General features: G+C 41.1%; 1 protein-coding gene across 5 annotated transcripts in view; it reads right to left on the bottom strand.

Annotated features, from left to right (window-relative positions):
* ADGRG6 (adhesion G protein-coupled receptor G6) overlaps window positions 1–19,834 on the bottom strand; it is a 141,574-nt gene extending 121,740 nt beyond the window's left edge. For 4 of the 5 annotated variants that reach the window (XM_047859923.1, XM_047859926.1, XM_047859927.1 and 1 more), the window contains exons 1-2: window positions 19,276–19,834; window positions 11,465–11,565 (exon numbers count right to left, since the gene is read on the bottom strand). In XM_047859923.1, coding sequence (XP_047715879.1) covers window positions 11,465–11,565; window positions 19,276–19,277 — 103 coding nt within the window. In that variant the 5' untranslated portion in view covers window positions 19,278–19,834. Of the gene's footprint in view, window positions 1–11,464; window positions 11,566–18,858; window positions 18,938–19,275 lie in introns of those variants that run through there. The other variant, XM_047859925.1, reaches the window with a different exon arrangement.
* Window positions 19,835–21,213: the final 1,379 nt, after the last annotated feature.

Here is a 21,213-nt window from a genome sequence, read left to right as displayed (position 1 = left end):
AACAAACATCATCATAGCAAATATGTTCCACCTACTTCAAAAATTTCTTAAAAATAAAAAACCTTCAGAAAACAGCAGAAAACTCAGGAGACCTTTAGGGCTTTAGAAAAACAACACAATTATTTACACACACACACACACACCCCTCAAATCGATACCTGTCAATGCATCTCTAAAACAGAATCATCTATTTTGTAAGGGTGTGGAGGTAATAAATCCAAATGTAGAGTATTCCTTCAAGACATTCCGAAGTGAAGGAAGTAACAAATGAAAACGACAGCCTAAAAGAACAGAAGGGTTGAGGGGAGGTGGAAAATTGTCTTGAAAAGACAAGACTGAATATGTTTGCGAACTAAGCTGGAAGGCATAAAGCAAGATCAAATTTTAAGCTACAGGTAATAGTGGGGACAGCTGTGGAAAAGACAGACCAAGAGGAAGGAAGAGACTAGCTGAAAGAATCTTAAGACCCGGGCGCCTGAATGTTTCAGTCAGTTGAGCGTCAGACTTGGGCTCGGGTCAGGGTCTCGCACTTTGTGGGTTCAAGCCCCACGTTGGGCTCTGTACTGGGCTCAGAGCCTTCTTTAAAAAAACGGGGGAGAGGCACCTGGGTGGCTCAGTCAGTTGAGTGTCCGACTTCGGCTCAGGTCACGATCTCGTGGTCCGTGAGTTCGAGCCCCGTGTCAGGCTCTGGGCTGCCGGCTCAGAGCCTGGAGCCTGCTTTGGGTTCTGTGTCTCCCTCTCTCTCTGCCCCTCCCCTGCTCATGCTCTCTCTCTGTCTCTCGCAAATGAATAAACGTTAAAAAAAATTTTTTTAAAGAATTTTAAGACAATAATCACCTTCTTTGCATTTTCAACAAAAGCAGACACTTTTTAAAAAGACTGGTATCTGTTTTTTACAAAAGAGCTAAAACAATGTATTTCCACCAGAAACTCAGTCTTTGAAGCAAGTGAAAATAAACTATTCTGGTTATTGTACACATTTACAGTGACCACCTTCTTCTTTTGGCACACGTAATTCTTGTAAAGTTTTATGAAATTTCCTCTCTCAAATAGCTGGTTTTCCACAAAGATAGGAGGGTTGACTCACTAGTTTTAAACTCAACACAGCATCTATGCCACACACAAACTTCTTCTCTTCAATAACTGAATATCCGTGGCTAAATCCTAATTTTGCTTAGCAAAAGTACACAAATTCTTTACCTTCAGCACTCATTCAACATTTAATTGAGGCTCTACTATTTGGCAGACACTGGATAGGGCATAAGAGGCTAGGGAGCCATGAAATTACCTAAATTAAGGACTGTGCACTGTAGCCTGTAGGGGACAAGAATCTTCAAGGAACTTAAGCAGGGCAGCGGCAAGATTCCAGTCGTAGTTTCACACACACACACACACACACACACACACACACACACACACACACACACACGATGCAGGGAGATGACTTAGGAGCCCATTCAACACACCCGGTGGAGATGAGCACCTTGGGGGCAGTTACTCTAAAGGGAAGGCACATTTCTAATGCAGATTCAGCAACTCTTGGTCACAAGTATAGGGTTGACCAAGAAAAACACCAAGGGTGGCTGGAATTCTATAAACTTCTATCTTCAGCTTTTTGATATGCATATCAATGCTGTTCACATCAGTGAGAAAAGTGAGGCTGCCATTTCTGAAGCGAAATGGTATGATAGAGAAAAAGCATAAACTATGGATTCAAAAAAAAAAAAAAAAACCACAAAAAAACAGTCTGCTCCTGAGTTACCTAACTACAATCCCGGGGAAGCTCTTCACCTCTGTTCCCTCCACGGGCATTTCTGATGGCACATATCCTCCTGATCTGAGCTTGTGGTGACAAGTCTCTCTCCCCTCCTGGGCTGGCAGTCGTCCCTCAGCTTTTTCAGCGCAGACCCCATTGACATCCCTCACAATCTGGCCTCCCATCACCTAGCTTCACTCCTTACTCTCTTCTGCAGAGACCCTTTATTCTAGTAAAAGAAGTATTTATCCTTCCAGAAAATCATTTTCAATGTATCCGTGGGTTTGCCTTGGCCCTTTCTCCCCCCTACGCTGCCCATCTCTATTGCCAACCTCATTTTGCATCTTCCTGCTCTCTGTTACCACCAGAGGGGATACCCTATGGGTACAAACCACTCCCACGACTGCCTCAGTTTTTACAGCCAGCCACACAATCTGATTGCAGGGAAATGTCTTCAAATGGTCAGTAGGAAGCCACACCACTTTGTAAATATTTTGTTCATCACCCCTGCTAGAAGACACAGGGTTTTTTTTTATTTACAAATAAAAATTTTTTTAATGTTTTATTTATTTTTGAGACAGGGAGAGACAGAGCATGAACAGGGGAGGGTCAGAGAGAGGGAGACACAGAATCTAAAACAGGCTCCAGGCTCTGAGCTGTCAGTACACAGCCCGACGCAGGGCTCGAACTCACGGACCGCGAGATCGTGACCTGAGCCGAAGTCGGCCGCTTAACCGACTGAGCCACCCAGGCACCCCAGAAGACACAGTTTTAACATCGCTCCCTCCATGAAAACTTTTCTGAGATCTTCTCTGCTATCCCTTGATATCACCTCTGTAACTCTATTAGACCATATATCATAGTACTTCCTATTTGTCTCACGTCAGTCTCCTCATCAACAATGTCAAAAACCCCTTGACATCAAGGACCATGATTTTTCTCTAATATATCTCTCTCTCACACACACACACACACACACACACACACACACACACCACTCAAATATTACCATAATATATCCCTTAGTTTTTAAAAGCACTTAGGAGAAGCAATATTAACTCTGTGTTCTCTGTCTGGTATTTAAATACTATAATGCTCTCACAAATGTTTAACATATTTTAATAATATTAGCGGGAGGGGAAAGGCTCTGATTAAGAAGGTCTAACTCTTAAATCAGCTAGACTCTCCCTGCTAAGGGAAATCCCATCACAGATGGGCAGCTTGGAAAGCAGTTTGATTCATTCACTACACATTTACTGAAGACTTCTTCTGGGGCCACACAATCATAGCATTATAAGTATAAACAGACAGCGCCTTAAATGTAAGAAATGGTTGAAAATTCAGAGAGGACTTTCTTCTGACATCCTGACTAAAAGGTGCAGACCTCTCTAATATGTGTGTGAGAGATATGTAAGCAGGTCAAATGGTGAGTCATGAGAATCCTAACCAAACACCAGCAAAAGCGTCAAGGGGGAACTGGAAGGAAAATGTCTGATGTCAAATTAGCAAAGGCTCCAGGAGAAAAGCCACAAACTGCATTGTTTATTGAGACATCAGTATTGGAATAGAAATGCTGTGGTCATGAGCTCCCTCCAAGTAACAGAATTTTCAGGTTCCCCTTCTAAAAAGAGATGTGATGAGCAGTCCAAGTAAAAAGCTAATATTGACCAGCCAGGAGATGAGTGATTAAGACACAGGGTGATTAAGAGCATTCAGGACGGGTGGGGGCCACAGTCCACAATGCCCTTAGTGAGCATACTTGGAGCTCATTCTCTGTAAAATACCTAATGCCAAGGCAAAATATCTTTAAAAGTCTCACTCTTCCCCCCTATAGCACAATCACTGAGGCCACCAAAATCAGCAGGACCAGAAAACTCTCATCATGTGCCTTACAATTCTGTTTGATAAAGCCAGTAATGCAGCAAAACTGGTAACCTGTCAATACAGGCCAGTATTCATTGTACATACCTCAGGGAAAGAAAGAAAGAAAGAAAGAAAGAAAGAAAGAGAAAGAAAGAAAGAAAGAAAGAAAGAAAGAAAGAAAGAAAGAAAACTGTGAATGTGTTTAAAAGCAGTGATTACTATTACCATTCAGAATGTTTTCTTTTTTCAGATCTGTAATTTCACTCTGACAATATTCTTTCAAGTTTTGACCAGGTAAAGAAATCTTCTAAAAAGATCTCTTTGTTTAGAGATTTGCAAAAAGTACAAAAAGTAGTTGATTCCTGTAGCTTTGCCCAGACTAATAATAGTTACTCGTGTAATTTTATAATTACAGAGAAGAAAAAGAGAACCTGATTTTTAATTGAGCAGACACAATCTATCATCTGAGCTCTAGTGTGAACAGTTCTTTATCTAAACTAGCAGCACAAGCTCAAAGCAGACTGCGTTAGAAACAACTTTTTTGACTCTTACATAAGAGTTGTATTGAAAAGAATTTTGTAAATTTTTTTTAAAAAGTGTACCATTTCTAAACCACAAGAGGAAGCTGATTTAAGAATGACTGCAAACTAAGATATTTTCACGTGAAATGCATCATAATTCACCCTATTTTCCCAAGAAATGAGCTCATCTAAAAAGAGAGATTACTTGGCTATACATAATTTAAAAGATTTTTTTGAAAAAAAAAAAAAACAAGATAATTAGTCTTAACCATAGAAATAGGATAGTTATTGTAGCCCCCACTGGACTAATTCACTCCTCTCAGAGAGTTGGGGTTTTTTTGTTTGTTTTGTTTTTGTTTTGTTTTTTAATAGTTAGAAAGGTTTATCTGAACTGGTGATAGCCCTACCTGTGTGCTGGCAAAAGATCTTATTCTCCTTTCAGGTGTTTAACTGTCTTAGTTCAGCGGAAGACAAAGGATGTTTATAATATTGTGACTTCATGCTCATTGTGGAATTAATCTGTTTTCTCATCTAACCTCTATACTTCCCTCCTTTGCTGCCCCACCCTGCAAGATATATTTACTTCTTAAATTTGGAATAAGTTCTCCCCCCCTCTTTGGTTCTTTTCCATTTTGTTCTTTTCCACATTCCTTCCTTACAGAATCCTATGACATTGCAGTCGGAGTGAGTAGGGGGTCAAAGAGCACATGTTCCACTTGCTGAAAATAAAATGAAAACTCCTTAAAGAATTATTAATTTGAAAGTTGAGGAAAATTTTGTACCTGCCAAAGTCTAGAGTTCCCACAGGCTTCTCCTGTCAGAGGGTGTTTCCTGCCTAATCTCCAGTTCCATGTAAAAATTCCCTGCTAAACTGAAAGGAAACACACACAGAAGAAACTTTTGACGTAAAACAATTAAGACTATATGTGCCTCAAAAAACTAGACACACACACACACACTCTCTCTATAGTTAAGCAGTAGACCAAGGGGCCCTTCAAGATTTTTAGTATCAATTCTTCTTCAGTATTAAGATTCCTTCTTTGTGTCCTGATTTCCAGAGATGAGGAATGTGAAGGATAGCTGGTTTTAGTTCTTGGCAACCAATCGCTAGGAGAGTCCTTTGGTACTTGGAGGACCACCTCAACCATCTTATCTTTGCTGGGAGATAAGATAAAGTCCGTTATCACTTCCAAAGGACCACGCTTCAAATATCTGAAGACCACTACCTTACTCTGACTGACTTCAGGATTCCAAAGTAAATGTGACATTTCTCTGATTTCTGTTTGTCCGCAGGAGTTTTACTCTTTAAAACACAAAACAAATTGTTACACAAAAGCAACAATGTGGTATCCGACAAAGGACTCCAGTCTCCAGGGGCAGCCCACCCCCACACAGGCTTCTCACGGCACAGGGGAGACAGAGATGCCCCGAAACGCTCCTCTGACCGCTCAAGGCTCATCACCAAGCGGCCCTGCCTGCTCTTGCTCCTGCTTACGGATTCTGTCTAAAGGACGGCAACCATGCCCAGAGACGGTGTGACCTGGCCAGGGAGCAGCAGGACTCAGCGGACTACCCTCTTTTCCTGATGCCGTCTAAGTGGGGCCCGTTTCATCAGTGGCCCCATCACGCTGCCCAGTCACGTAAAATTGTCACCGTGGTGACTAGTCATCCTCTTTCCACATCTATGTGATTGGCTTTATGACCCCAAAGTAGGATTTCATAGTTTCCTACATCAAATTCAGATCATCTCCTCAAGGGTACACATGGGAAATTATCTGGAAGATGCGTTGAGGAAACTTCTGTGTACAAACTTGGGGGTTTGTTTATTCGATCACATTGGCTCCTCCAATCTCAAGTGCAGAATAAGAAAACAGCCTTTCAGCTGAAGGCTACCTAGGAACTGTAATTTGGAGCATTTTGACTCTAACTGAAAAACTTTATTACTAGATAGTGTAATTTTCTGTTAGTCACTTGATCATTATTCTTTTTTTTTTTTTTCATTTGATGAAACAGTTTGCTGGATCGTAGGGTAGTTCTATTTTTAACTTTTTGAGGAACCTTCATACTGTTTCCAGAGTGGCTGCACCAGTTTGCATTCCCACCAACAGTGCAAGAAGGTTCCTTTTTCCACACATCCTCACCAACGCTTGTTGTTTCTGTGTTTTTGATTTCAGCCATTCTGACAGGTGATAGGTGATACCTCATTGTAGTCTTGATTTGCATTTCCCTGACGATGAGTGATTCACAGCATTATTTACAAAAGCCAAATTATAGAAGCAGCCCAAGTGTCCATTGATAGACGAATGGATAAATAAGATGTGATATGTATATTTGGTACGGTATGATACATGCTATGTATATCACAAGATGTGGGATGTATATGCATCCAACGGAGTCTTATCCAGCCATCAAAAAGAATGTAATCTCGCTATTCACAATGATGTGGATGGAGCTAGAATATATTATACTAAGTGAAATAAGTCAGTCAGAGAAAAACAAATCCCTCACGACTTTAGTCATATGTGGAATTTAAGAAACAAAACAAATGAGCAAAGGGAAGGAGACAAAGGGAGAGGCAAGCCAAGAAACAGACTCTTAACTACTGAGAACAAACTGATGGTCGCCAGAGGGGAGGTGGGTTGGGAGATGGGTGAAATAGGTGATGGGGAATAAGGAGTGTACTTGTCATGATGAACACTGGGTGATGTATGGGATTGTTGAATCACTACATTGTACGCCTGAAGCTAACAGAACGGTGTATATTAACTATGCTGTAATTTATTTTTTTTTAATTTTTTTTTAACATTTATTTATTTTTGAGACAGAGAGAGACAGAGCATGAACGGGGGAGGGGCAGAGAGAAAGGGAGACACAGAATCCGAAACAGGCTCCAGGCTCTGAGCGGTCAGCACAGAGCCCGACGTGGGGCTCGAACTCACGGACCGTGAGATGGTGACCTGAGCTGAAGTCGGACGCTTAACCAACTGAGCCACCCAGGTGCCCCAACTATGCTGTAATTTAAAAAAAAGAATGGTTTGCACAATCAGAACCTTATTCTTTATCTTTCAGACACATTAATAATAAAATGGCCAAAAACACATGGCAGATTTATAAAAGGATTATTTTTCTATGCATTTGAAAGCCTCTTTGACCAAATACAAAAATAGTATAAAGTAATATGCCTAACACATAAATACAGACTTCAATGTAATTGATGTTATAGAATAATTGCTTCTTCTTTGATCATGAGAAAAATCAACAAACAGCACAAGATTGCTTTTACCCAATTACCTACCTGCCTTCTAGAACTGCGCTGCGCTCTGGGCTAGAAAGTACACAATTCAGGCCAGATTGCACTTTCAAAAACATTCCCCCTTTTAGTTGTTGATCTATCACTGAGCTTTGAAATAATCTGCTGATATCATCGATTTTTCAGGAGAGAAGGGAGGCCCCTCCCTCAGCGCTCATGACTAAGGCTATCTGTATGGAAACAGGCCCCTGGTTGCTTAGGAATTCATTGGCTCTCGGCTGTTTCTGAAGCGGTAACCTTTAGTCTGCCTGAGATGCCATCATTCATCTTCAGAGTCATGGAGTGTCATGCTACATAAAAAGAGGTTATTATTTGAAATACCTTTAAGAGATGCCTATCAAGTAAGGGAAGAGCCAGAGTAACGGTTACGTGTCTAACAGAAAATTGTAACATTTGTGTACATCCACAGCCTCTCTGGCCATTTTTAATGTGACTTTAAAAAAAAAAAAATTATCAGATTTTCTTCTGTTTGTTTTTCCAAGTTATTAAAGTAACGTTCATTGTAACAAGGCAAATAATTCTGAGCTGTATAAAGTTCCATTGCCTTCTCCCTTCTCGCTCCAACCTATGCTCTTGAGGGTGACCCATTGTAAAGCCTGACGTGTACATGCGTCTATGTTTTACTATGATTTTTATACAGTCTGATACAAACGTACACATACATAACACATTTCAGTTTTGTAATACAACCTATTACAAACCTGGGATACTGTTTGGCAGTTTGTTTCTTAACATTATCACTGACATCTTTCAAAGCCAATATACACAGTTTGACCACATTGTTTGGAATGACTGTACAGTATTTCATAGTATTAATGTAAAATAATTTACAAAATCATTCCCCTGTTGAAGAACAATGTTTGCTATTATAATGTTACAGTTAACATACTGGTATATATTTCTCTACATATTATGTTTGTTTGTTTTTAAAATTTCTGTCAGATAGATACCTACACTCTGGGGGAGTGATATATTAAAGAAAATACAAATTCTTAATTTTTAAACAATGTTGCCTACTTAACTCTCCCAAAGGACAGAGCCAACCATGTTAGCATGTGCCCTCTCCCCAACAAAGGCAATAATACTGGATGTGGATATTATCAACATTTCTAAATAGTATAGAGCCAGTGTATTAAAAAATCGTGTCTTATTGTTTTAATTTATGCTTCTGTGGGACTAGTTTCAATATTCAGCCGTAATGTGGTTGTAGTTCCTATTAAAAGTTATATTCATCACTTGTCAAGAGACCTTGCTTTTTTAAATACTGAAGGGCATAAAACTTTATACTACTTGCTTGGTAAATGCCCCGTGAAACTACAGACATTAACATACCTAGCAGAAGACTTCTTGCAATTCTATGATATGAATTGAACTAAGGATGTTATCCAAATTAAACTACAGTATTCTAATTTTTAATCTTCTCACCTAGGTGTCAATCTTAACAATCAAAAGAGGTTTTCTGCCAACCTTTTGCTCTAGCTGTCATAGCCAAATTACCAAAACATTAACACTCAAGGGAGCAACCAAAATCTATAAAGATTATGACTGAAGGGTAACATGGTAAGAGAGTGGAAAGGGGCATCTTTGAATTCGGGGACAGGAGGGCTTATCTGAGGTGGTAATGATTAAGATCTGAGTGTCAAAAAAAAAAAAAAAAAAAAGAACCAGGTGTGTGCAGCTTAGGAAGAGGAGGGTCCTAGGAAGGCACGGTCAAGAAGCAGGTGGGCCAATAGGTCTAGAAAATAGTAAGGTGAAGAGGAGAACAGCAGGATGTAGTGGTATGGATTATACAGCTTGAAAGCGAAGTAGATTTGGGGACAGGAGGTAGCAATCAAGAGTCTTGTTTGCACACGTGAAGTTTGAGACCCATTTTAGATATATATAAGCAACCATAGAGGTGACTCCAGGGTCAAGAAAGGGGCCAGGGCTGACAAACTGGATTTGGCATCAAGATGCCATTAAAAGCCACTGGACTCCAAAAGATCACATAGGGGTCACGCAGAGAAGTGAAAGAGTCAGAGGGTGCATACACTGTGATGCAACATCACAGGTACGCACCACACGGTCTTCAAAAATACAGGTTATTCAGAGTTACCCTAGGACTTAAAGATAGGACTCTGAATATTACATACATCTAAAGTTTTGATATGCATTATTTTAGGGAAACTTACATTGAGCTGTAAGGCAAACATTTTATATTAAAATGCCAATAATAATCCCTAACGTATTTTTTGTGGTATCAGATCCTCACGGGTAAAGTGGTGGCATTGTGAGTGAGTCATGGTTCCAGATAAATAGGTAGAAAGTGTTCTGGCTTCATGAGTAAACACAGATATTGTCTGTCACAAAGCCTTACGTGATACACATAAAGTGTGGAGTAATGAAAGGAAGTTTCAAAAAAGATTTGTGTGAGACGGTAACTTAAAAACAAACGTAAGGACTTTTGTTTCCCAAGACCCTGATAACGAGTGCCTCCTTCAATTCTGCAACCTAGGTGCTTCCCTTGCCTCATCCAAGCCCCAGTCAGCTGACTCCTTTTAATTAGTCTGAGAACATGTGTTTCATTTCATTTATTCCAGTGATTAAAATGATGAGTGTGGATATATCAATTAAAACACTGACATGAAAATAAAAGTCTCAATTTAAGGTTTGAAGGAGCCTTGAAAATTGACAAATGCCATGACCTAACACAAATGAAAGTAACTAGACTTCCACTAATTTTAATCTCATAACTTACTTCACATCATGTGATGGGTTCCTGGTGAGTCACTTTTGAAAGCTAAGAAAAAGCTCAACACTGTAACCAAAGAAATCCAATGTATATTTAATTTTCAGTTCTCCTCACAAGTTTTTTTTTCCTCTTTTGGCAATGAAAGTAAAACAAAGAAAGAGTGGCTTTATCATGGAATTGAAACAAATACACACACAAAAAAAGAAACTTCAAAGAATCTGTTTTGTTTTGAGGCCATTAAACCACGTGCCAGGAATTTTCCGAGTAGCTGAAACTCTTAAAATACTTGATGGCTTGCAAAGAAATATTTATATATTAAACATAAGTTGAATTTCTTAACCTGTGAATAAACAATTTTAGAGTAATCTATTTTCATGATTCATTAAACGTATTGTTTATAATGTATAGATATATAACATAAATATGGAATGTATAAAATCTTGATTAAGCACATGTAATACATAACACTATATGAGTAACAATTTTCCTCTAAAAACAAGTATGGTAAACTGAATGAATACAGCAATTACAGAAAAAAAGAGTAAAAGAAAATGGACCTAAGAGAAATGCAGTTTGCTCAGGAACAAAACCAGATAATGAAGAAACAGTTAACTTTTAAACATCACTCCCATTCCTCAGGTTCTGATTGGCTCATTCATACAATTAGCTGACGATAGAAAATGTAGCTTGCAACCATAACTAAAAGGACCTTATTTCAAAGTTCAGAAAAAAACTGTAATTACACAGATTTGATATTTTTATTCCAAAAATACTGTAATTAAAATTAACTTTTTCATATCCTTTTAGGCTAGCTAAATAAACCTCACGATCTAAAAACTTAATTTCAAATTCCTATCTCATGCTGCAACATGGTAAGAAAATCAGGATAAATAAAAACAGTAAAGTCTTTACTTTCCATAAATGATTCTATGAAAACTTGAAAAGAGAAAGAATTGAATATTGTATATTTATTCAATGGTTGAAGAAACAGCTAGCACATTTTTAATGTCAGATATGTAGCTATCTCATCATTCAATATGGGCTACACAAATAAATACAGCTAAAAGAAATGCAGCAAAGATTAAAGAAATACACTCATTAGAAAACAGAACAATGATCAAAGTCATACTATTCGTACAGAAGTCAGAGAGGCCACGGGCAGTAAAAGCCTGTAAGGACCGAAATGGAAACAGAAAAAGATAATAAATGAATAGCACACTGAAACTAAAAGCAATGTGACCACTCTTAAATTCAGGGTTTGAAAGAGAAAGGGTCTTACTCACCTGAAAGAGGAACATACACAAGACACAGAGCAATGAAGAACGGAAGAGAACTTGACTTCCATTTCCAACGACAGTTCCACATTTGATCTGAGTGAATCATCCTGCAATGGAAGAAAGCAACCATCAGGACATTCAGCATCCAGTAAGGCAGTAGGACAATACAGTCAAAGTGCAGGTTTTCAGCAGAGATTGGAAAAAAGCAATCGTTATAGAATAGGCGGTTTCCCAATGAAGGTGGGGAAATATTCAGATAATTCAAATTCATTAATCAAAAAATAAAGCAATTTCAGCTTCAACCTTCAGCATCACCAGTCACATGCCCATCTTACCCCGGAGGATTTTTATATCAACCTCTCCTATAATCTCCCAAAAATGTAGACTTCAAGGAAATGCTTTCGTTTTATGACATCTGCTGTGTTACAAATGGAAACAATTTAAAATGAAAATAAGGTGCCCAATGGCCTTCTTTCCCTTAAAATTAAGCAACGAAGGGGAGCCTGGATGGCTTAGTTGCTTAGGTGTCCGACTTTGGCTCAGGTCATGATCTCATGATTCGTGAATTCAAGCCCCACACCGGGCTCTGTGCTGACAGCTCAGAGCCTGGAGCCTGCTACAGATTCTGTGTCTCCCACTCTCTCTGCCCCTCCCTGGCTGGTGCTCGCTCTCTCTCTCTCTCTCTCTCTCTCTCTCTCTCAAAAATAAATAAACATTAAAAAAATTATTTTAAATTAAGCAATGAAGCATTAACATCCAAAAAGAATAACTACTTTGTACATGATAGCTATCAATGTTTTCAAGTGGCTACCAAACACCAAGTATTATAGAAACTACAATTAACTCTACAGTGGTCTCGTCTTTAAACTCAAAATGGCACCTACCAATAATTTAGACAGGAACATCCATATTATCTTGGCTTAAAACAGTTGTATGAAACCTTTCATTGACTCACCTCCATCAAAAGAGACAAGTCAGTGAATGGGGCAGCAAGCCACCGTAAGGGCCCACAAAAGGACTGGTTAGCAAGAGAGCCATGAAGCAGGAAAATGGTTACATAGCAGTAAAACAAAAACAATAATAAAAACAAAAACTCCTGATCTTAAAAGTCTCTAAAGGGAGTTTCCATGGTTCCAGGTGACAGTTGAGAATCTTTATTTCTAAAAAGAGAAACAACTAATCAGATACTTTAGGATCACAGTAATACCTTCTTTACCTGAAGGTTGCTTATCTGGAGTAAAATACATAATACTAATCACAAAACCAGATACGCAGGGAAGGAAATACTCAAAGGAGAAAAAAATAGACATCAAATGATTTCTTTTGATGTTTCCAGTCCATCCTTTACTGTTAGAGACCACCTACATAGCAGGGCGAACAGGCGCCAGAGTGAGCTAGACCAGGGTTTGCTACTTGTAAACTATGCACCCCTTTGGAAATGTACTTGACCTCCCTGCACTTCCAACTTTCCACCTGTAAAACAGAAACTCCAATCCACAGAGCTGCTGGATGATGAAATTAGAGCATGTCTTTTGAGAACAGTGCCTGACACTTGCCTAGCAAGTGCTCAACAAATATTAGCTATTACTGTTACTACTACCCTGGGCATTCTAATGTAAGTATGGTTACTCTGTCCACAGTAAAATCAAAAGAAAAGCCTTAAACAAGAATGGACCATAGGATGTTTTAAACTAACACCAATCAATTGACTTTGTGACTACTTCTGGATCACCTGGGAACAGAAATGAAATGGATTACTCATGCCTGCCATTAATCCAGAAATTCTGAGCGGTACCTGATATTCATGCCATGTTTTTATATTCACCCAACTAGAATTTCTAGCATCACTTGGTTCCTGATAGAAATTCTAAACCAGGTAAAGCTTAAGATCTGAGGAGTAGTTTTCTGGATGGAGGGTATGTTTTAAAATACATCCATCCAAAATATTTGAAATTTGAAGCAATGTTACTGCTTATGGGAAGCAATATGCCACAGTACATCATAATAATATAATAAGAATGGATGTGAGCTTTGGAATAGCACAGAGTTACAACCTGGTGCCTCAACTTATTGTGTGACTTTAGAGGCAAGTCCTTAAAATGCTGAGACTATTTTCTCTTCTGTGTATAGGATGTCATCCATTGAAAAGACAGAGTCACTACTGCATGGCACTTAGTAAGTGTTTTAAAAAGGGGAGATGATAAACTTCTATCACATGAAAGGCTCACTCATTTGGAAGAATGGGTCCATTCATTTTGGATGAATGAGGTGTTTCCCATTCAGGTCATGGATGAATTAGCATGCTTCTAAAACAAACAAACAAACAAACAAACAAACACAATTATATATTCAAAGAAGTTTAGAGCTGGGAATATCAAAGATGAAGTCTAACCTTCACATCCCACAGAGGAGGAAACTGAGGCCCAGAAACATAAAGGGACAGAGCAATCAAACCTGGCTACCGGCCCTACCATTTATATTCGAGAATATCAGCTCGAGAGAACTCCCAGCCTCTTAATCTCTACGGCACATGACAATTTTCCTTCGTCAATACTTGGAGAATGGTCTCCTCTCAAATTTATGTGCTCTCTAAAAAATCCTCAAGGAGGGTCTCCTGGGTGGCTCATCCGGTTAAGCATACAACTCTTGATTCCGGCTCTGGTCATGAACTCACAGTTCGTGAGTTCAAGCTTCGTGTTGGGCTCTAAACTCAGAGTACGAAGCCTGCTTGGAGTTCTCTCTCCCTCTCTTTCTTCCCCTGCCTCTCTCATGCTCTCTCTCTCTCTCTCTCTCTCTCTCTCTCTCTCTCTCTCTCAAAATAAATATATAAACTTAAAAAAAATCCTTAAGGAATCATCTTTGTTAGCTTGGCAACATTGAGTATTATTTCATAACGCAACTTTCTTTTGCTATAACAGGTTCTTATTTAGGGATTCCGTAGTCAATCCTGAAGCTGTATCCTTTCAGACAATAGCTGCAAATAATGACCAAGGGCTTCATGCATTCTGGTTCCCAAGACTCCATCACTTCATATTGAAAAGGAACCCAGCACAAGGCAAGCACTCGTAACCAAAGTTAAACCTCATGACTGGTCAACTTTCATCCACTTGACTGTTTACTGAAGAACAGAAACAAACAAATTAAGAATAGAACAGAGGAAGGAAAGCACTATGTGTCTTCTCAGGGGATCGCTTAGCAAAGACACATCCCTGAGATTTAAATAACTTTCTCACAAGAACGGAAAATCCAGATCAGGGTTACTAAGGTTCTAAATAGGAGCTACAAAAAAATATAATACAATCTTGTATTACTCGAGTCGTAGCCTCAAAGTTCTGTTGAAGAGACCAAGAACATTTTTAAGTAAAGGAGAGTCCTACATAGACTTCTGTCACCTGAAAACCATCTAAGCATGAAATTTAAATCCAAGCAATAAAACCTATCATTTCACAGGCAAGAAAAAAGAAAGTACAATACTAAACAACTTGCCCAAGATCACATAATCAGTGGTGTGAGAGCTAACACATCCCGATGCCACCTGGCTTCCAATTCACCTGTCCCTGAGAACCAAGACACGTCCATTGCAAACTTGCTCCACTTTTCAATCGGCACAGGCCACAACATACAATATGTTTGAGTCCTATTTCAGGAACTTTAGAACCTAACCCTGTTATTGAATTGTTGTTAATGTCAGAATGACCCCTTATGAACGTGACTCAATCCAAACGCATCACTGAAATAATCTGTAGTCTAGAAAACCGAACGTCTTCCACCTTTTCACTCCTTAAAAGTCCAACTTAAGGGGAAATTGATGAAGAAAATTTAAAATCAGTGGAGAAATTGACACGGCACTAATTCTATCATTACTAGCAATAGTCAGAATTACAGATTATTCCTCAGATCCCAACCGTATTTCTATGTCAAATCTTTTCACAAAGGACCGCGAGGAGTGGCAAAGAGAGTACCTTAATTCTTCTAGAATGAAAAGAATAGAATTTGGTTCATTCAAGTCTAAGCAGAATTGTATTTCTCCTTTTGGTTAAAGATCATGTTCCTGATCTCAAGCAATGAACAAAAAGAAAAAGTGCTATTCTATCACTCAAGTTCTTTTATTAAGTTTGGCTCACCCCCATTTCAAAAAGGTAGAAAGGTTTATTCTTCAAATCTGCACAAATCTTGACTCTTATGTGAGCAGAAGCATCCACTGCACCATGGCTTGTACCCCGGGTGAAATTAAAAGGCAACCCTGAGAAACACACATACACTCCATGTGAAAAAAGGATAGCGTATCAATCTCCTGGTTGTGATACTGTATTACAGTTTTGCAAAATGTTACCACTGGGAGAAACTGGGTAAAAGGTACATAGGATCTCTACCATTTCATCCAGCTGCCTGTAAATCGACAACTATCTCAATAAAATGTTCAATTAAAAAAGTAAACCCTGAAGCCCGGGCATATATAACTTACTTTCAGATGATTCAGGCAAAATATTGTGGTGCATGTACAGAGAGGGGAGGGTGGAGGGAAGAGGAGAGGATGGACAATAAAACAAATGGGATAAACATTTACACTAAGTGATTCCACATTAAAGAATATACATGCACTCTTCGTATTCTTCTTGCAACTTTTATGAAGATTTAAAATGCTTTATTTTTTTAAAATGTTGATTTATTTACTTCGAGAGAGAGAGGGAAAGAGGGAGCAAATGCACATGCCCGAGTGGGGGAGGGGCAGAGCGAGAGCGAGACAGAGAGAATCCCAAGCAGGCTCCGCGCTGTCAGCAGAGAGCCTGATGCTGGGCTCGAACACAAGAACCGTGAGACCACGACCTGAGTGGAAATCAAGAGTTGTAAGCTTAACCCACTGAGCCACCCAGGCATCCCAGTTTAAAATCATTTCCAAATAAATGTAAACACACCCACACACATTTACACTGAAGTGTATCCATGTTTATCTCATGACACTCCCATCAGTATGAGTGCCTTAGTCATCGCCAGTTTGGTAGAAGTAGCATCTCATTTGGGTTTCCTTTATTTGGACTGGCATGTTCAAATTGTTTTTGTAGTTGTCAATCACAATAGGAATATTTTTCTTCCTAATTTGTGGTTTCTTTTTACAAATGCTATACTAAATATGCTAAGCTTTTGTCATATTCACTATAAATATTTTAAATACAGTAATCTTGAATGCCCTAGGCATTCCAAATAATTGCATCCTGAGTGATGCTTCTAAATGAAAGTGAGATGATACTCAGGTAACCAGGCTCAAGTTTTATTGGTGTTTTAGTTACCACTGAAATGTCCTTTACATGCTGTCACCCCAGGCACTAAGTGTGCATCTTAATGCCATGCAATATAGATAATGCAATAATGCTATCCCACCAGAAATGAAATGGAAAGATACAGGTTTTTGCCCAAGCATGCCACACACATTGAACAAAGCCTTATTCTATTTAGTCTAAAGTCTAAATAGTCTCTAGAAACTTTTAATCATCCCATCAGAAATATAAACTCTGGAAGAGATGGGCAGTTAGAAAAATGGTCAAGTTTAAGGAAGTAGTTGTCAGTTTATTTTTAATGTATAAACTGATTCTCTTTCAAATCATTATTTCCAGAAATCAGAGTGACGTGTCCAGTTAGGCAGTAAAACTACAAGCTTCTAATATTTCCCATAAGCCAAGAGACAATAGCCTCATTCACCATTCACATTGGAAAAGCACAGTGTCATGTAATTTATATAAGCCATAAATGGAACAGGAGTTTCATGCAGCCTGAGATCAGTTAACACAAGTCTTGCTAAATCTACTAAATTTCTTAGGATATGAAAAATATGTAGTCAGTACAACTCCAAATATATTTATGAAATCTATAACTTCATAACTTGAATGTAAGAATATATTAACATTCTCCCCCCACAGAATAGGCAGAAAATACCTTAGTTTGTGTGCTTGAACCCATTAAAATAAAAATTTAAAAGATAATATCGTTTGTGTTCCCCATTTTAGCATTTTTCAACAAGACAGTAAGAACGTTTACTTTGGAAAGGTTGGTATTACTTCCATATATTCTGACATACTAATATCTAAAAAGAATCAGATCATCTTAAACCATTCCATATGATTTATAAACAGCAAAATGGAAAAAAGAAACCATTTTGATCTGGCAAGACATGGAAAAACTTTCAGACAGAATAGCTCCATAAAGAAACTCAAATCAGGGTATTAAACTATATTTTATGTGATCAAATGTTCATATTTTGACTCTCTATGACATAAGAGTTTCTAAACACGTGGAATTCAAGTGGAGTAAATAATTTCATGGAGAAATTTTTACAATACCTGTGGATCAGTTTCATGTTATATTTAAAAAATTGGTATTCATACGTTTATTTCATTTCCCATAAGATCTAAATTACCTAGGAAAGCTGAAGGAAGCTAGACAAATATCTGCTGTTAAAAGCCTTCCTATATTTTTAGGAAAAACTGAAGTTTAACACAAATTCACATTCATTCAAAATGCGTCGCCTGTATATGAGAACAAGTCTCCTGTGAGCCTGTTGGCTGCATCTCAAAATAAATTATTTCATGTTGTACCTCGCTGAATCCACTGGCATAAATGAAACCCTAAAATTCACAGGTGTGGATTTACTGCACACGCACTTTTAATAAAAATAAGTAGTTCTTTTCTAATTCTACTGCTAACCACCAGGAACACAGGGGCAGAGGGCTAGGCTTGTGGGTACTACACTTCCTGTTTTAAAAATGCTGGGTAGAAGTTGCAAGGAAGGGAAAGACAGGGCCTGAGGCGCGAGTCTCTACCCAGGTATTAAGCTAAAGAGGAAATTATGATGGAAACACATAAGGATCCGGTAGCTGGAGGAGGAAGGATGAATATCAACTTCTAGAAACTCTTGGATGTTAGTGGAAGGGAGTAAAATGTCAGCGTATCTGCCCAAGATTAAATAAAACATCAGAGGGAAAATTACATATTACAAGAAAAGGCAGCTTCTCAGTAAGACACAAAAACAGGGCCTTTTTAGAACTATCTTCCTTTTTTTCCATTCTGGAAGGCCCAGGCTGCGCTCAGCGGCCCTTTCGCGGGGTCGCTTGGAGAAACCTCAGAACTTCGATGGTAATTGCGTAAAATTAAAACCTTTTAGGTTTCTCTGACCCTTCATAACCCTATATCCCCCGCTTCTAATTCCAGACAAGAAGCCTCCCACATCCCATCCCGTAAAATGACATAGTCCTTCATTACTTTTTAATCTACACAAGACAACCAAGAAACTTTTCTGCGCGTTTTTTTTTTTTTAAACCATTCATATAACCCAAAGATCCAAGAATAACTTCTACAGTCAAGGGTGACAATGTGTAAAGTCAACATTTTCCCGGTATAACCAGTACCTTCCAAGCCCCCAGGTGTTGATCCAGGAGCGCTCTTTCTTGGCAGGGCAAGGCCCCTGGATGGAGGAGCGACGCCGGTTACTCCTTGTTTAATTTGACTCGAAAACACGTTTTCCCCATTCTTGAAGCCCTGCCCTTTTTTATTACGCTTTACACCGCCCAAATGTGAGGTTTACCTCTCGCTGGAAAAAAAAAAAAAAAAAAAAGGAAGCCGCACACGCAAGTCACAGCTCCGCCTGGCAATACCTGCTCGCTCCTCGGTGCCTCGGGGGTCAAACTGAAGACAAACCGGTTTATTCTGTCAATGCAGTTGAAGTCCTTGCAAAATCATTTAGTTGAGGTGGGGGGGTGGGGGGGGGGAGGAGGTAGATACAGGTAAAGGTGTGAAGGAATTCTCAGCTGAAAGGTGAGACTTACATGTTGGCATTAAGGTCCGCAGGGGCCGCACGGTCATGGTCCACAGTTCTTCCCCGGCTCTGCTGCTGCGAGCTCCCCGATGGAGACCCCGCGCGCCCCGCGCCGAGCCGCGCGCGGCTGCCCGACCCTCCTTCACGCACTTTCTGGAGAGTTCATCGGGGTTTCCCGGCAGCCACTCCACGCCCGCGCCCGGGGCGGCGCAAGGTGGAAGGCCGGCGCTGCGGAGTTCAAGTGCGGATCGCGGCGGCTAGGGGGCGGACAGGGCGGCAGGTTCCTCCTTCCAGACAAGTTTAAGAAAAGTTAGGGCGAGAAGGTGAGGGCAGGCGGGGCTGCCCCTGAGCCGGTGCTGGGTGCGCGGGCTGATCTGGGCCGCGCGCGGGTGGAGGGGTCCGACCCGGCAGGTCCTCGCCCCCGCCCGCGGGAGGCGGCACGTGGTCACCGCGCCGGGGCTCTCGTCCCCCACCCCCCCCCACCCCCGCCCGCGGGCCCGGGCTGCTCCCCGCGCCAGTCCGCTCGGCCCGAGCTGTGGGGGGGCGGGGGGCTCAGGTGCGGCTGCCTAGGCGGCGCGCGGCGTCTGGCCGGGCCCCGCGCGGCCCTGGGGCGGCCCCAGTCTCGACGCTCCGCGGCGGGGGCCGTCCCCAAAGCGCGGCCGCCCCACCCAGGATCGCCTGCCCCGGGGCAGAGAGGGAGAAGTCCGGCTGCGGGGCGGGAGAGGCGCTCCCCCGACGGGCACCCTGGCGCAAGTTGCGGGGGCCGGGCCGGGGTGGGCGATTGGCGTCGGGCCGGGCTCTGCTCCCAGGCGGGGGAGGGGACGGGGCAGACCCGAGGTCAGCAGAAAGCCTCGAGCCCTGAATTCGGGAGACTCTGCGCAAAAAAAAAAAAAAAAAAAAAGAAAAGAGAAGCTCGGAATGCCGGCGGCGGCGATGTGGGCATCTGCCCGCCTGCTGGGATTCCGTGTCCCCAGCCCAGCGGGTCCCTGCGCCAAGCTCTGGGGCCGCCGGCTTCCTTCTCTCCCCTTTCCTTGTTCTTCTCTGTCCTTTTCTTCCCTGGTCTCTGCCTTTCCTTTCTTTCACCTCTCTCCTCTAGTCTTTCTTTCTTCGTTCTTCTGTTCTTTTTCTTTCTAATAATCGGAGTGAAGGGGGAGTCCGTCTGTCTTCCGAACGACCTCGGCCGCCCCATACCGGCGCCGCATCCCCTGGTCTCTGCGGGGGAAAGGGGATGCTCTCCCACCACACCCTTCTCCAGGGAGGATGAAGACCGGACTTAAGAAGAGGCCGAGAAGGCGGCAGTCGCAGTGGCCACCACCGCACCCACGACAAATACACCCACCGCCTTCTGCCCCTGATCTGCTGCCGCCTTCAGTGCCACAAACAGAGATTCATCCTTTGGGCTTAGAATTTAGTCTTCTTCATTAAATGCCTCTCCATAACCCATAGAGTGATAATACTTAAACTCTTTGCCATTGCCCTTAATTTGAACTGTTCACATCCCTTCTGGAAAGAAGTATTTGAAAGGGGAGTGGGTACTGTGTGATAGCAGGCAGGAACAGACTCGGGGGGCTGAAAGTGGGTGCATAGAGATCCCGAGAAAGCAAAACTTAGAACGAGTGGCAGACTGGTGCACAGTTTTGGCTGAGACCCACCTACCAGAACTGCTCCTCTGGGACTTAGAGATAGGAAAATTGAAGAGATATTAACAGGGGGGCTGGGAACGTGTTCCCATGACATTTCATTCAGCAGAATCGATTTGCAAAGCAAATCCGGTTGCTCCCTGGGGAAAGTCCACTGCCTGGATTCCAGTGCTCCTACAAAGTAGCCGACTGGCAAAAAGATCCGGACACACCTCCTTGGAGATGAGAAGAGGGAAAAAAAAAGGACTCACACTTGGAAAGTAGCTCCCTTCCCCTTGTGAACTGCGGGAGTTAATCTGTGAAATGCT

Source organism: Prionailurus viverrinus, chromosome B2, assembly GCF_022837055.1.
Source record: "Prionailurus viverrinus isolate Anna chromosome B2, UM_Priviv_1.0, whole genome shotgun sequence".
Classification (NCBI taxonomy): Eukaryota; Metazoa; Chordata; class Mammalia; order Carnivora; family Felidae; genus Prionailurus; species Prionailurus viverrinus.
This window is presented reverse-complemented; position numbering and strand designations above follow the sequence as displayed.